Source organism: Rissa tridactyla, chromosome 3 (genome assembly GCF_028500815.1).
Source record: "Rissa tridactyla isolate bRisTri1 chromosome 3, bRisTri1.patW.cur.20221130, whole genome shotgun sequence".
In the NCBI taxonomy this organism is placed as follows: Eukaryota; Metazoa; Chordata; class Aves; order Charadriiformes; family Laridae; genus Rissa; species Rissa tridactyla.
In genome coordinates this window covers 43,640,693-43,652,699 of record NC_071468.1, presented here as the reverse complement: position 1 = coordinate 43,652,699, position 12,007 = coordinate 43,640,693, and the positions used below count along the sequence as shown (strand labels likewise).

Sequence of the window (12,007 nt, the reverse complement as noted above, 5' to 3'; positions counted from 1 at the left end):
TAGGTTAGGGTTTTAAAATAGTTCTAAAGTACATTGAAACAGTATACTCAAGTAACCTGAGCTGAAATTTACTTCCTTGCTTTGAATATGTGAATGTCTAAGAAATCGGAACAGGTAAAAAAAGAGTGGAGTTCAGATTGCTGGTCCAAGGATGTGACTGCACATTCCATTCAAGTTTCTATTTCTAATTTAGCTATTTTAAAAAATTTGTTATGGACAATGCTCTCTTGCCAACAGTTCCCAGCTGGTTTTACGAACTACTGAAAATGTTAACTTCCTGTGCACTGTACTTTAATGTACTATATGTTGAATGTATTTCTTGAAAAATATCTTATATTCATTATTTGGTAAAGATGGTAAAACCGATTGTCTCTTCTGTTGGAATTTTCCAGAACGTAATGCCATTATCTGCTGGCTTGTTCAAAAGTGAACACAAAAACCCAGTCTCTCAATGTCCTCCGCGTCTCCATGTCCAGTTTCTGACTCATGTGCTTTGGAGCAGAGTGCCAAACCACTTCTTGAAGGTTGATGTCTCTCGAATCAGTGAACGTCAAGGCTGGATGATACAGTGCCTGAATCCTTTGCAGTTCATGGCCCTTCATATTCCCGAAGAAAACAGGTTGATATTTGTGTATTGAAGTATATCAGAGCTAGGCTGGGATTATGAAGCTAGATACATAATAAAATTTCTATAAGAAAAGCCCGAGGTCATCTCTGTATAACACATGTAAACAAAGGCAGTGTGTTTTGATTTAGCTAACATTAGAAATTAATCTTATTTTTCGATGTTTTAAAATCTGCCTCCTTTTGTTGTTTCCAACCTCTCCTAGATTCTCTCTGAACTCTTTAATAGCATATGTAAGTTTTGAACGAAAATGAAAGGAACATTGTTTATAAATTATTAAAGATAATTTGTAAGATAGACAAAGATCTGTATTTGTAGAGATTTTTTAAGATGTGTGGCCAATTTAATTATTCCATTACTTTAATTTTCCTAAATTTAGTTTAAACAATTGAAGAAATTTAACTTTGTAATGTCCTGGTTACCCAAATGTTTCAGCATTTTGCCAGTGCCAAAAATGAAAATAAGATCACTAAAAAATAGGGAAGAATTCTAAACAAGCAATGCCACTCCCGAATCCTCTGCAAATGATCTGGTTAGTCTGCAACCCCAGATCTAAAAACAGTAAAGGACATAAATATCTCAACATATGCTAGTTTTGAAACCTTGATTTTCAGTTATCCAAATTCCTGTTTGTAGTATGAAGAATTATTCTGTGTTATTTAAATAATTTTAATCTTTCCCCATTGAAAGTAATTGAAGTTGTACTTTAGGAGCGACTTGAATAAATTCCTGATTGAACTTTGCTCTTAGTCCTTGATTTTTAGGTTGACAGTTCTTCTAACATGAAAGCTGAAATGTGGAAAAAGTCCATCCCTAGAACTGATATTGTGCCAATGTTATCCGTAGGGAGAATTTTGAATTCCTTCACTAAAGTAAGTTTTTGCACTGATATGGAATTTACTGTATTGGGATTTTTTTTTCTCTGCAGAACAATTGATATTTTAGAGCTGACAGAACAAGAAGAATTGCTGAAATTTCACTACCATACCCTCCGGTTATATTCAGCTGTCTGTGCTTTAGGCAACAACCGAGTGGCCCATGCTATGTGTAGCCATGTGGATGAATCTCAGCTCCTGTATGCTATTGAGAATAAATATATGCCAGGATTACTACGTGCAGGATATTATGACTTACTTATTGACATCCATCTCAATACCTATGCAACTGCCAGGTTAATGATGAATAATGAATTTATAGTTCCAATGACAGATGAGACCAAGAGTATTACTTTGTTTCCTGATGAAAACAAAAAACACGGCCTCCCTGGTATAGGACTTAGCACTTCATTAAGGCCAAGAATGCAGTTCTCGTCTCCGAGTTTTGTAAGCATTAGCAGTGAATGCTTTCAGTTCAGTCCTGAATTCCCTCTGGAAATCCTAAAGGCCAAAACCATAGAGATGCTGACGGAAGCTGTTCAGGAGGGCAGCCTCCATGTCAGAGATCCAGTTGGAGGTTCTACGGAATTTCTGTTTGTCCCTCTCATCAAACTCTTCTATACCCTCCTAATTATGGGAATCTTCCACAATGAGGATCTGAAACACATCTTGCAGTTGATTGAGCCCCGCGTTTTCAAAGAAGCAGTGAGCCAGGAGGATGAAATTGATTTCTCAGAGAAGGAGCTGAGTTCAGATGAGCTCAAGTCAGAAGAAGGAGAGGAAGAAACCAGAGGGGAACAAGTGCCAAAGGAAGGACTTCTTCAGATGAAACTTCCAGAACCTGTTAAATTACAGGTATAATACTGCTGTGATAGTGGTTGTTCCATTTCTTGACAGATCCTTTTTTCTTCACTTGGTAATTTCTCTTTCAAGGAATACAGCAATTCGATGTTAGTTAAATAGAGAAGTAATTTCCTTACAGGAAATAACAAGATCTAGAATCTTCCTGATGTTATAAACTTGTTCCCTGTAGATCAAACAACTGTTGTTTCATTAAATAGAATTACTTTCTCAATGACATTAACAGGGAATTCTTCATTTTTATGGATCCAGACAGAAAGGAAATTCCCTAGAAGCAAGGAGTAAATCCATTCTCTTATAACTTATATGAAATTTAAGACTTTTATTAGCCTGAGGCCCATAAATCTCTTGCAGATGCCACATTTTCCTGGTGTAGGATTACTTCACATGTAGTAAATGACAGCATTAAAGATTTCAGTCATTTTATTTGATAGTAATTTCACTGTAAGGAATCCATCCTTATTTGCATAATATACAGAAGATTTTTCTTAGCTTGCCAACTCTTCTTTCTCTTACAATACTACTTTCTCAGATGTGTCATCTACTTCAGTACCTGTGTGATTGCCAAGTACGACACAGAATAGAAGCCATTGTAGCATTTTCGGATGATTTTGTGGCCAAGCTTCAAGAGAATCAACGCTTCCGGTACAATGAAGTGATGCAGGCCTTGAACATGTCTGCTGCCCTGACAGCTAGAAAAACGAAAGAATTTCGATCCCCACCTCAGGAGCAGGTACAGCTTACAATGGACAATTTAATTTTTGTTGTGCTCTATGTGTGGCAGAGTTTGATTTTAAAAGTTTTTCTTTTGGACGTGAGTTTCATTTGCCTTTCCTTTGTATTCTTTAAGATTAACATGCTGCTGAACTTTAAAGATGATAAAAATGATTGTCCTTGCCCTGAAGAAATTCGGGATCAACTCTTGGATTTCCATGAAGACCTAATGACACACTGTGGTAAGTCTTGTTACTGAATATTTTCACTTTTTTAATTATATTAGCTTTAGAAGCAATTTTCCTAAATAATTTTACATAGAAACTCCAACTACATAGTCTGTAGATTACACTATGTCAATTATAAATATTATAAAGTAAAGATACTCAGCTTGTAGTGAAAACCAAGGAAACGTTCTTATTCTCATATCTGGTCAAACTGGAAAGGGATGCAGTATGTTTTGCTTTGTGAGGGAAAAGGGGTATTTTTCACCCATACAACCATGGGAATTTCTTTGGGCTTAATGCATTGGATAACGCTGTAGCTCATTTGTTATTGAAGGGTTTCCTCTGCCCTATTCCCACTCCCTTGCATAGGTTGGTATAGGTCATCTTTGCTGTATCAAGTTGACTATGACCATGTTAACCACAATATAAGATAATATTAATGACTGATACTTCTCAGACATAAATGAAGATATAGAAGTTTATTATCTATTGAAATAGATTAATAATCAAATGGAGCAGTTAAATTTCTGTGGTTTTGATTTCTTTGCTTTAATTAATAAAACCAATTAAATTCTATTTCATATTAAAATGTGAAATATAGTAACAATTTAAATACAAAAATACCAATATAAAAATGAAATGCCAAAACGTGTATTTTAAATGTAAAGCTTATATCCGTGAATACTGCGAATTCAGTTACAGAATATTTTGTTCCAAATGCATGCTTACTTACATTTTGCATTGGAGACTTTGTTGTTTTCCTGTTTGGAGGATGCTCATCCTTTCATTTTACTTCACTACACTATTTTAAAAAAATAAGCAAAAGAGACACTTAGCAGACAGCATGAGCAGACAAGCAGCTTAACTTTCACATCATGTCCCATTAGCTAGAAGAAGCTAATGCAGGGATATGTGGAAGGAAGAAGCTTTGGACAGGAGGATCTCTGCACTTTTCCTCCCGGATTGCATTCCTTATTCAGCCTGGTTTAACTGGAAATAAAATGTTTAATTATTTAATTCACTGCCTTAAAATACTCAAATAAACAAAACCATGCCATCAATATCTGAATGATAACACATTAATTTTCTTTCGTGGTAGAGCAAGCACAGTTTGATATCCTTGTATATCACAAGACAATTTGGTTAGATTGGTCCATCTCAAAGGTATTTCCATTACTAAAATAATCACAGATTTATTAAGGTATCAAATATCATGGAAGGTCTTTAATGCAGCCTTGTACTCCAAACAGAGTCAATGCTGAACTCAGGCTTGGTGGCTCAGCGATTTTGCACTTGGGTCTTGAAAGCTTCTAAGCACAGAGATTCCACAATGCCTTTGGGCAACATGTCGCTGGGCTTGAGTGTCCTAATGGTGATTTTTTTTTTCTGTTTTCTTTATGTCAGTTTGGACCCCTGCCTGTTTTAGTTTGACAATTGTACCTTGTTCCCCTCAGAAGAGAGCTCGTCTGCATTTTCTTGCTAACTTCCTTGTAGTTTTTGGTGGACTGCTATTAGGTCCACCATAAAGCTTCTATTCTGCATGTTGACAAACCCAGTTACTTCATTCTGTCCTTATAGGACAAGTGGTCCAGCCACCAATCATCTTGATGGGCCATTGTTGGATGCTCTCCAGCTTTTCAATGTTTTTCTTGTATTGGATAACGCAAAGCTAGATATAGTGTTCCAGATGTCATCTCATGAGTGCCGAGTACTGGGGAATAATCACTTGCCTTGAGCTAGCGATTATTTTTCTGCTAATACAGGGTATTTTTATCTCTCCTTGCTGTTAGAGTGCACTTCTGACTGGTCTCTGGCTTGCTGTCCAACAGTGCCCCCAAAGTTCTTTTTGCAAAGATGTTTTTTTAACCAGTTCATGCCCAGCCCGTACTGTCACATGGGTTGGTCTGTCCAAGTTGCAAAACTTTGCATTTGTGCTTGCTGAACTTCGAGTAGCCTGTCAGCCTCTTCCTCTACACTGTTGAGCTTTCTGCCCTTCTTTATGGTTTTTGCTCCCCCCAATCACCCACAAAGCTGATGAAGGTGCATAGTGACACTTCAAATGAAATATTTTTATTTTAAATTAAAAAAGAAAAAAGAAGTGGAAAATTCAAAGTAAACTGTAAGTTGACAGAAAATGAAGAGGAAATAAAGAACTTATAACACTTGAAAGGAGTACAAGCTTTATCTTTCTTCGTGATTTTTCCATTTTTCTTTAGTCTTTTATCATCATTCTCCTCTGTTCAAATTACTTGGTCTTGTTTTGTCATTATTTTTCTTTTCGTTATGGGGAAATAGTAATTTGCATAATCTAGATGTAGAAAATTAATTTTGTGGGTTGGAAGATGCATTACAGTAGAGGAGATTTACTCACTCTGTATATTCAAAATACGGCTATTGCAAAATAGGAAAAACAATTACACATCCTGAGTCCTATGTTTGGTTGATTAGCCAGCCACCATTTGGGGATTCACATCTTGTGAAATGTTTGGGAGACACAATTACATTGACAGTTTCCAAATCAGAAAAGTATAACTAGAGCTCAGGGAACAGCATGACTGTGGCAAAACAAACACTTCATTTGAGTAAATTCAGAGCATCTCTGTGTTCTAATTGGTAAGACATTTTGGTGTCTTTCCTGTTAATTAGTTTGGTTTGTAATATGATTTAGTATAAAATACGAAGTTTCTGATGATCCTCACTTAGTTTAGTGTTAATGACTCTCTTAGGACAAAATATAACAAAATAACTTTTAATGGAAATGGAACTGTACTTAATGCAAAAAATCAGACAATTAAAACCAGATGCATTAAATTAAGAAGGATAATGTAATGTCAACATCCTATAAAATTCAAGACTGCTAAAGAACTCCCCACAAAACCCCTAACGTTAGAACTTACATTGGAAACTAAAAAAACAAGAAAAAATAATTGAAAATTATTTGAATTTCAATTTGAAAAATTGAAAATTGAAAAAAACCTTTTTACTTGGAGCTTATTTTAGTGTGAGTAATAGGTATAGGTCAAGATTTTTAATCCCTTTACAATATATACATGAATGAATAAAGTTGAAAACATGAGAGAAATGAGGTGACAGGAATCCCATTAATTTCAGCAATGGGAAGTGCAAAGTCCTGCACCCGGGGAGGAATATCCCCATGGAGCAAGGACAGACTAGGGACCAAACTGGAAAGTAGCTTTGCAGAAAAGGACCTGCGGATCCTGGTTGACAGCAAGGTGAGCATGAGCAGCAGTGGGCCTTTGTGGCAAAGAAAGCCAACAGCTGGGCTCCCCAGTACAACAGAGACATGGACACACTGGAGTGAGTCCAGGGAGGGGCCATTAAAGATGACTGAATTCTTGGGGCATCTTTCGTACAAGGAGAAACTGAGAGGGCTGGGGTTGTTTAACTTGAAGAAAAAGCTCATGGAGGGGGATTTTATCAATGTGTATAAATACCTGTTGGGCAGGTCAGCATTTCAGGAAAGAACGCTGAGCCAGACGTTCTTCGGTGGTGCTTAGTGATGGTGACAGCATAAAAGATAACAGGCACAAATTGAAATACAGGAAATTCTACCTTTTTTTTTTCTTTTTTTTTTTTTATTTTTTTTAGTGTAAGGATGATGGAAGTCAGGAACCAGTAGTCCAGAGGGGTTGTGGAGTCTCCACCTTAGGAGATGTTCAAAACCTGACTGGACGTGGTCCTGAGCAACCTGCTGTAATTGAACCTGCTTTGAGCAGGCAGGCTGGACTAAACGATCCCTAAAGGCTTATTCCAGCCTTAGCTGTTCTGTGATTGTGTAAAGCCTCACATACATTTTTTACATTTTTATAGCTTGTTATAGGAATACCATGAAACAGCCACTGTATTATGGAAGTGGCTACTTTCTTCTGACTGGTAACTAGAAATTACATTTATTGTAACTCTAGTTTTTTCACTTCTGTGATATGTTTTACTGAAAAATATTTTAGTGTTTACAAATATCAGTTGAACCATACTGTGTCAGTAGGGACTATATCTATGCTTCTGAGCTACATACGTCTAAAACACTGGCATCAGCATTAGCATGGAAACATGCATACTGGGGAAGTTAACCACAGAAATATATTTACTACATATTTCATGTATAGTAAGACACAATCTATACAATAAATTAATAAGGTTACGTGATCCTTAGCTGCACTTTCCTGTCTTGCACGTATACCTGATCCATACTTGTTCCAAACTGCTGGTTAAGCATATCCCACATCAAATTGTTTTGTAGTTCTAACAGAGCAGAACAACATAGTTCAGTTTGATTATGTTTGTACATACAAGATATAAAACATGTCTGTAACTTGTTTAATTTTATTCTTTTACTATTTAGTGTATATTTTTATTTCAGGAATTGAATTAGATGAAGATGGAACCTTGGATGGAAACAGTGATTTAACCATTAGGGGTCGCCTCCTATACCTTATGGAAAAAGTTACATATCTGAAGAAGAAGCAAGCTGAGAAGCCAGTTGATGGTGATGCTAAGACATCCTGTAAGCAAAATTAAATCAGTTTATTGTATCCTAATTCCAAATGGCAAAAGAAGCAGGGGAGGAAGTTCTTCACATATTTTCAGCCAAAACAAGGTGTTTTTTTTTTACTGAAACATCTGTGCACCTTAAAGTTTGTAGCTCTGACTCAAAACTAGCACAGATGGAATTTTTATGATAGGCAGATTTGTTTCCCAATGGGATGTAGTGGAAAATTTCTTCTACTGGCTTTTTGCCCTTGATCCTTTTTAAAGTCATCATTTTTCCAGAATGTATTTTGCTTTTTGTAAAATTAGTGCAGACTTAATAACTGTAGGAAGGTCCTGATTAAGAGAACTTGCTCGTAAAATCAGCTGTAGCAGCTTCAAATCAGTATTTGCATGAAGATTACCACATTAAAGATGACTGTGCAATTAGACTGTAATTTGCAAAGCTGTACTTAGGAGAAGCCTCCTCCCCAAACTAACAGTCAAGATTTGCTGACTGTGACTCTTGTTTTGTCACTTTTCTGACACTTTTTGCCTTTCTGTCTTGATAAGGATCATTGCCAGTGGCATCCAAGTTCTGCACTTGGTGCCAACTGACTATGGAATTTTATTTATTTTTTATTTGTCAATACTGATTTTATTTTTTGCCTTTGTTATGGTGGGTGGCACTTTCAAATGTCCTAATTTTTTATGCTGCTCCCCTGTTAGCAGGAATGAATTTCTGGGCACGCAGTTTAGGTGTTCTGACTTTGGTAAAAAACTTGGTTTCCATCATTGCCCACAAAAAATTCTTAGGGAGACTGGCCTTTTAACTTGGTTGCTTAATGTAGGTGCCTAAAGTTCTGGAATGAGATTTCCCTAGAGTACTTATAATGAGATGGCTTCTTAACTGCCAGTTATTAGTGTTAGCTTAGTGTTCTATAAGTAGAAGAATTTTTGGCCTTCTAAAAGTGTGCTTTCTAGCTTTGGAGTTTATAACTGTTATTTCAGTTATCAGGAAGTAATAATTAAAGGCTAGGTCTATGCAGAAAGTGGTGATGAATCCTACAGTTTCTTAATTATTTTTTTTTTAGAGCTTAGTAGAAAGGCAGTGTTGTATTAAACTAATTCCAAGCAACCCTTCAGAGCAAATAAGCACCCACACAACTCAGTACTGTGGTGGCTAGGCTGCTTGGGTTCTTCATTTTCAAGCAAGATAACAGCCAGACCCATAGGTAGGTAGGATACAGTATTGCAGTTATCAAAACAGGAGCCAAATGACGGCCTGCTCATGTGATTCCTCACAAAAAATGAAGAAAGCTTAGTATTGTGTTCCTTCTTGTTAGTATTTATTTCAGTCCTTTTGAAATATCAGCCTGAACACATTTCACCCTTTTACTTATTTTTAAAGTGTTTTTACCCTAAAAAATACTGTACTATGTGACAATGGAAACACCTATAGTATAGTGTTTGGACAGGAACAATAAAATCATAGCATCAAATACAGTACTATTGTTCTTTTTTCCCTTTACCCTGTATTATCACGTCTTAGCACAAATTCTCTTCTTTGTTAAACTTTCTCTTTTCAGTAAATTCCTGTCGCTTCGATATTTTTCTTTAAGTACTTTTATTAGGGTTTTTTGTTGTTTGAGTTTAGCCTGAAATTGCATCTGCTTTACTCCAAAATTATGTTACAGTCTCAACACATAGATTTCTAATTTGAAAATATTTTTAATGTTCGGTCTGCATGAGCCACCTTCTTCATCATCAGAATATTTATTAGGCATTTTATTGAACTTCAGGAGGGATTATCAAATTTCCCTTGTCAAACTTTTGCTGTTATCCGCTTGACATGGAAATAAATTGTTTAGTTAGGTAAGTACTAACGGTGAAATTCTCCAGTGTGTAAATATCAGGATATCTCAAGAGAATCCTGAGTTGATCTGACAAGAGTCTTGCAAACCTGAATGGAAGTTTCCTGAGATGGGAAAAAGAACATTATTCAATTGTCTTTATCAAGTACTTTGCCTTGACTGTTAGTTCATGAGTAATTTTTCTAAACAGTAGTCTCAAATCTTAAATGACATTATGTAGCTTGTCTGTTTTAACATACGATTTTCCCAAATATAAAACTAATAAAGATTGTCAGTGAGAATACCAGATATTAGTTTCTTGTTTCATTAGAGACTGAATTGAAAATATTCAAATGATGGTTTGCCATTTATTTGATTGGAGTCTCTTCATTTCTATTTCTTTTGAAAGGCCTTTGGTTTTGGCAAAGGATTAAGTTAAATTATTCTGGTTTGTACATTATAAAGTTTTGAGTGGATACAGAGCTTAGACATGTAAATAAGCATTACAGCATTTACATGTGCTACCAATATATTTTTCCAGTCTTCATAATATGTAAGAAAAACCCTCAGACCTGAATTTCTGGAAAATCTTGAAAGCAATATGTAGAAATAAATTTGGTAACTTTGTGAGCATCTTGTATGTCTTTGTAATTTTTTATGTTATCAGATTTATTTTCTGTATTTTAACTTTAAATACAGGCTTTTGGTTTTGAGATGTTCCTGCTTCTCTGATTTTATTTTCCTTTGATAGTCTGCTAAAGAAATACCAAGTAAAAGGTGCTTAACAATTGAATTCATTCCAATTCATGTTGCATAATGGGTTCTTAGGGACTACTAGTACAGAGATGAACAATTAATGGTAATTTTTTGATTTATGTATTTTCTTCACAGCTACTCTTCAGCAGTTGATTTCAGACACAATGGTACGCTGGGCCCAGGAATCAGTGATAGAAGACCCAGAGTTAGTGAGGGCCATGTTTGTATTGCTACATCGCCAATACGACGGCATTGGTGGCCTGGTTCGAGCCCTACCAAAGACCTACACCATAAATAGTGTGTCTGTGGAAGACACAATCAATCTTCTGGCATCTCTCGGCCAAATCCGTTCCTTGCTTAGTGTCAGAATGGGGAAGGAGGAAGAGAAACTTATGATTCGTGGATTAGGGTAAATAACTAGAGTGTGTAACAACTCTTTATTTACAAATATTTGCTGTTATTTGCTGTATGGTTATGGCCAAGGTTACACATGAATTTTGAATGTGAAAAGTCTATATAGGTGTAAATGCAAACACTGGTATCAGTTGTGTACTATCTTCAGTTGTAACGTACAGCCTTTGCAGTATAGTATTATATGCATCATTTTTGGAGAGAAGCAAATGACATCTGTAAGACATCTTGTGAGAAAAGTTGAAAACAAGTATGTAATGTTTTATGATATTACAACATATCTCTTGTTACTATATTTTAAACAGTATGGCTGTGGAGAATCCTATCAAGAACACTGTCCATTTTATGTGAATGCAGTGGCAGCTGTTGACACGTACAATTCTCCCCAGCAGTCAGCTAATGGAGTTTTGTCTACCTGTGTTTGTAGATGTGCCATCTTTTTATTGCACTGAATGTAGTTGGCATTATTTGAACAATTAAGTAGTTCACCCAGTCTTATTTTTCATAATTATATGATTAATAATAGTGAAATACAGCCTAATAAAGAGTATAGTTGGAGAAAACAGTACAGAAAACGTGATCATCTCTACTAGCAGAGTTTATCTTTTTCCTCTCATTTTTTTCAAAGAAATGTTACCAGCTTATTGAAAACCTCAAATATCCAAATAATGTCTATATGTAATTTTGTAGCATCATTGTGAACAATGCCTATTTCTTAGCTTGCCAGCAGGTCCCATCAACGTTCCCTGATTATTGCAATGTTCAGCATGTTCAGCATACTCATGCTAAGGCTTTGGCAAAGGGGAAAGTTCATCACCAGTCAAGAGACACAAAATGCTGGTGTTTCTAAATCTACCTTTGTATTTCAAATTTGAGTTGTTACATTTCACTTAAGGTAACAAAGTCTAAAATGAGTGAGTGATTACTAGATTCTGGAACTGTGCCGGGGAAAAAACAATCTCAGAGGAGTTTTCATTTCATGTTCTGCGTTTGTTTTGTTCTTTTACATTTTTTTACTCAAGATTTTCTGCTATGAATTAAAAGCTAAGATTTTGTGAATCCGATTTAGTTTTAACAAAGTTTTTGGTGACATGTGAAAGTCTGGTGTAAGAAAGAAAGAGCACTTTCTGTTTAGCTAGTGTTCTCACTGCCCGTTCCTATCACCCTTCTTGGTAGCCTGTATCATAGTCTTGTTTA

The 12,007-nt window shown here is 35.8% G+C and overlaps 1 protein-coding gene across 4 annotated transcripts in view; it reads left to right on the top strand.

Annotated features, from left to right (window-relative positions):
* The window catches only part of RYR2 (ryanodine receptor 2), a 427,534-nt gene that overhangs the window by 277,424 nt on the left and 138,103 nt on the right, over window positions 1-12,007 (top strand). For all 4 annotated transcript variants that reach the window (XM_054193733.1, XM_054193732.1, XM_054193731.1 and 1 more), the window contains exons 36-41: window positions 393-619; window positions 1,554-2,355; window positions 2,894-3,094; window positions 3,212-3,317; window positions 7,684-7,827; window positions 10,535-10,808. In XM_054193733.1, coding sequence (XP_054049708.1) covers window positions 393-619; window positions 1,554-2,355; window positions 2,894-3,094; window positions 3,212-3,317; window positions 7,684-7,827; window positions 10,535-10,808 — 1,754 coding nt within the window. The remainder of the gene's footprint in view (window positions 1-392; window positions 620-1,553; window positions 2,356-2,893; window positions 3,095-3,211; window positions 3,318-7,683; window positions 7,828-10,534; window positions 10,809-12,007) is intronic.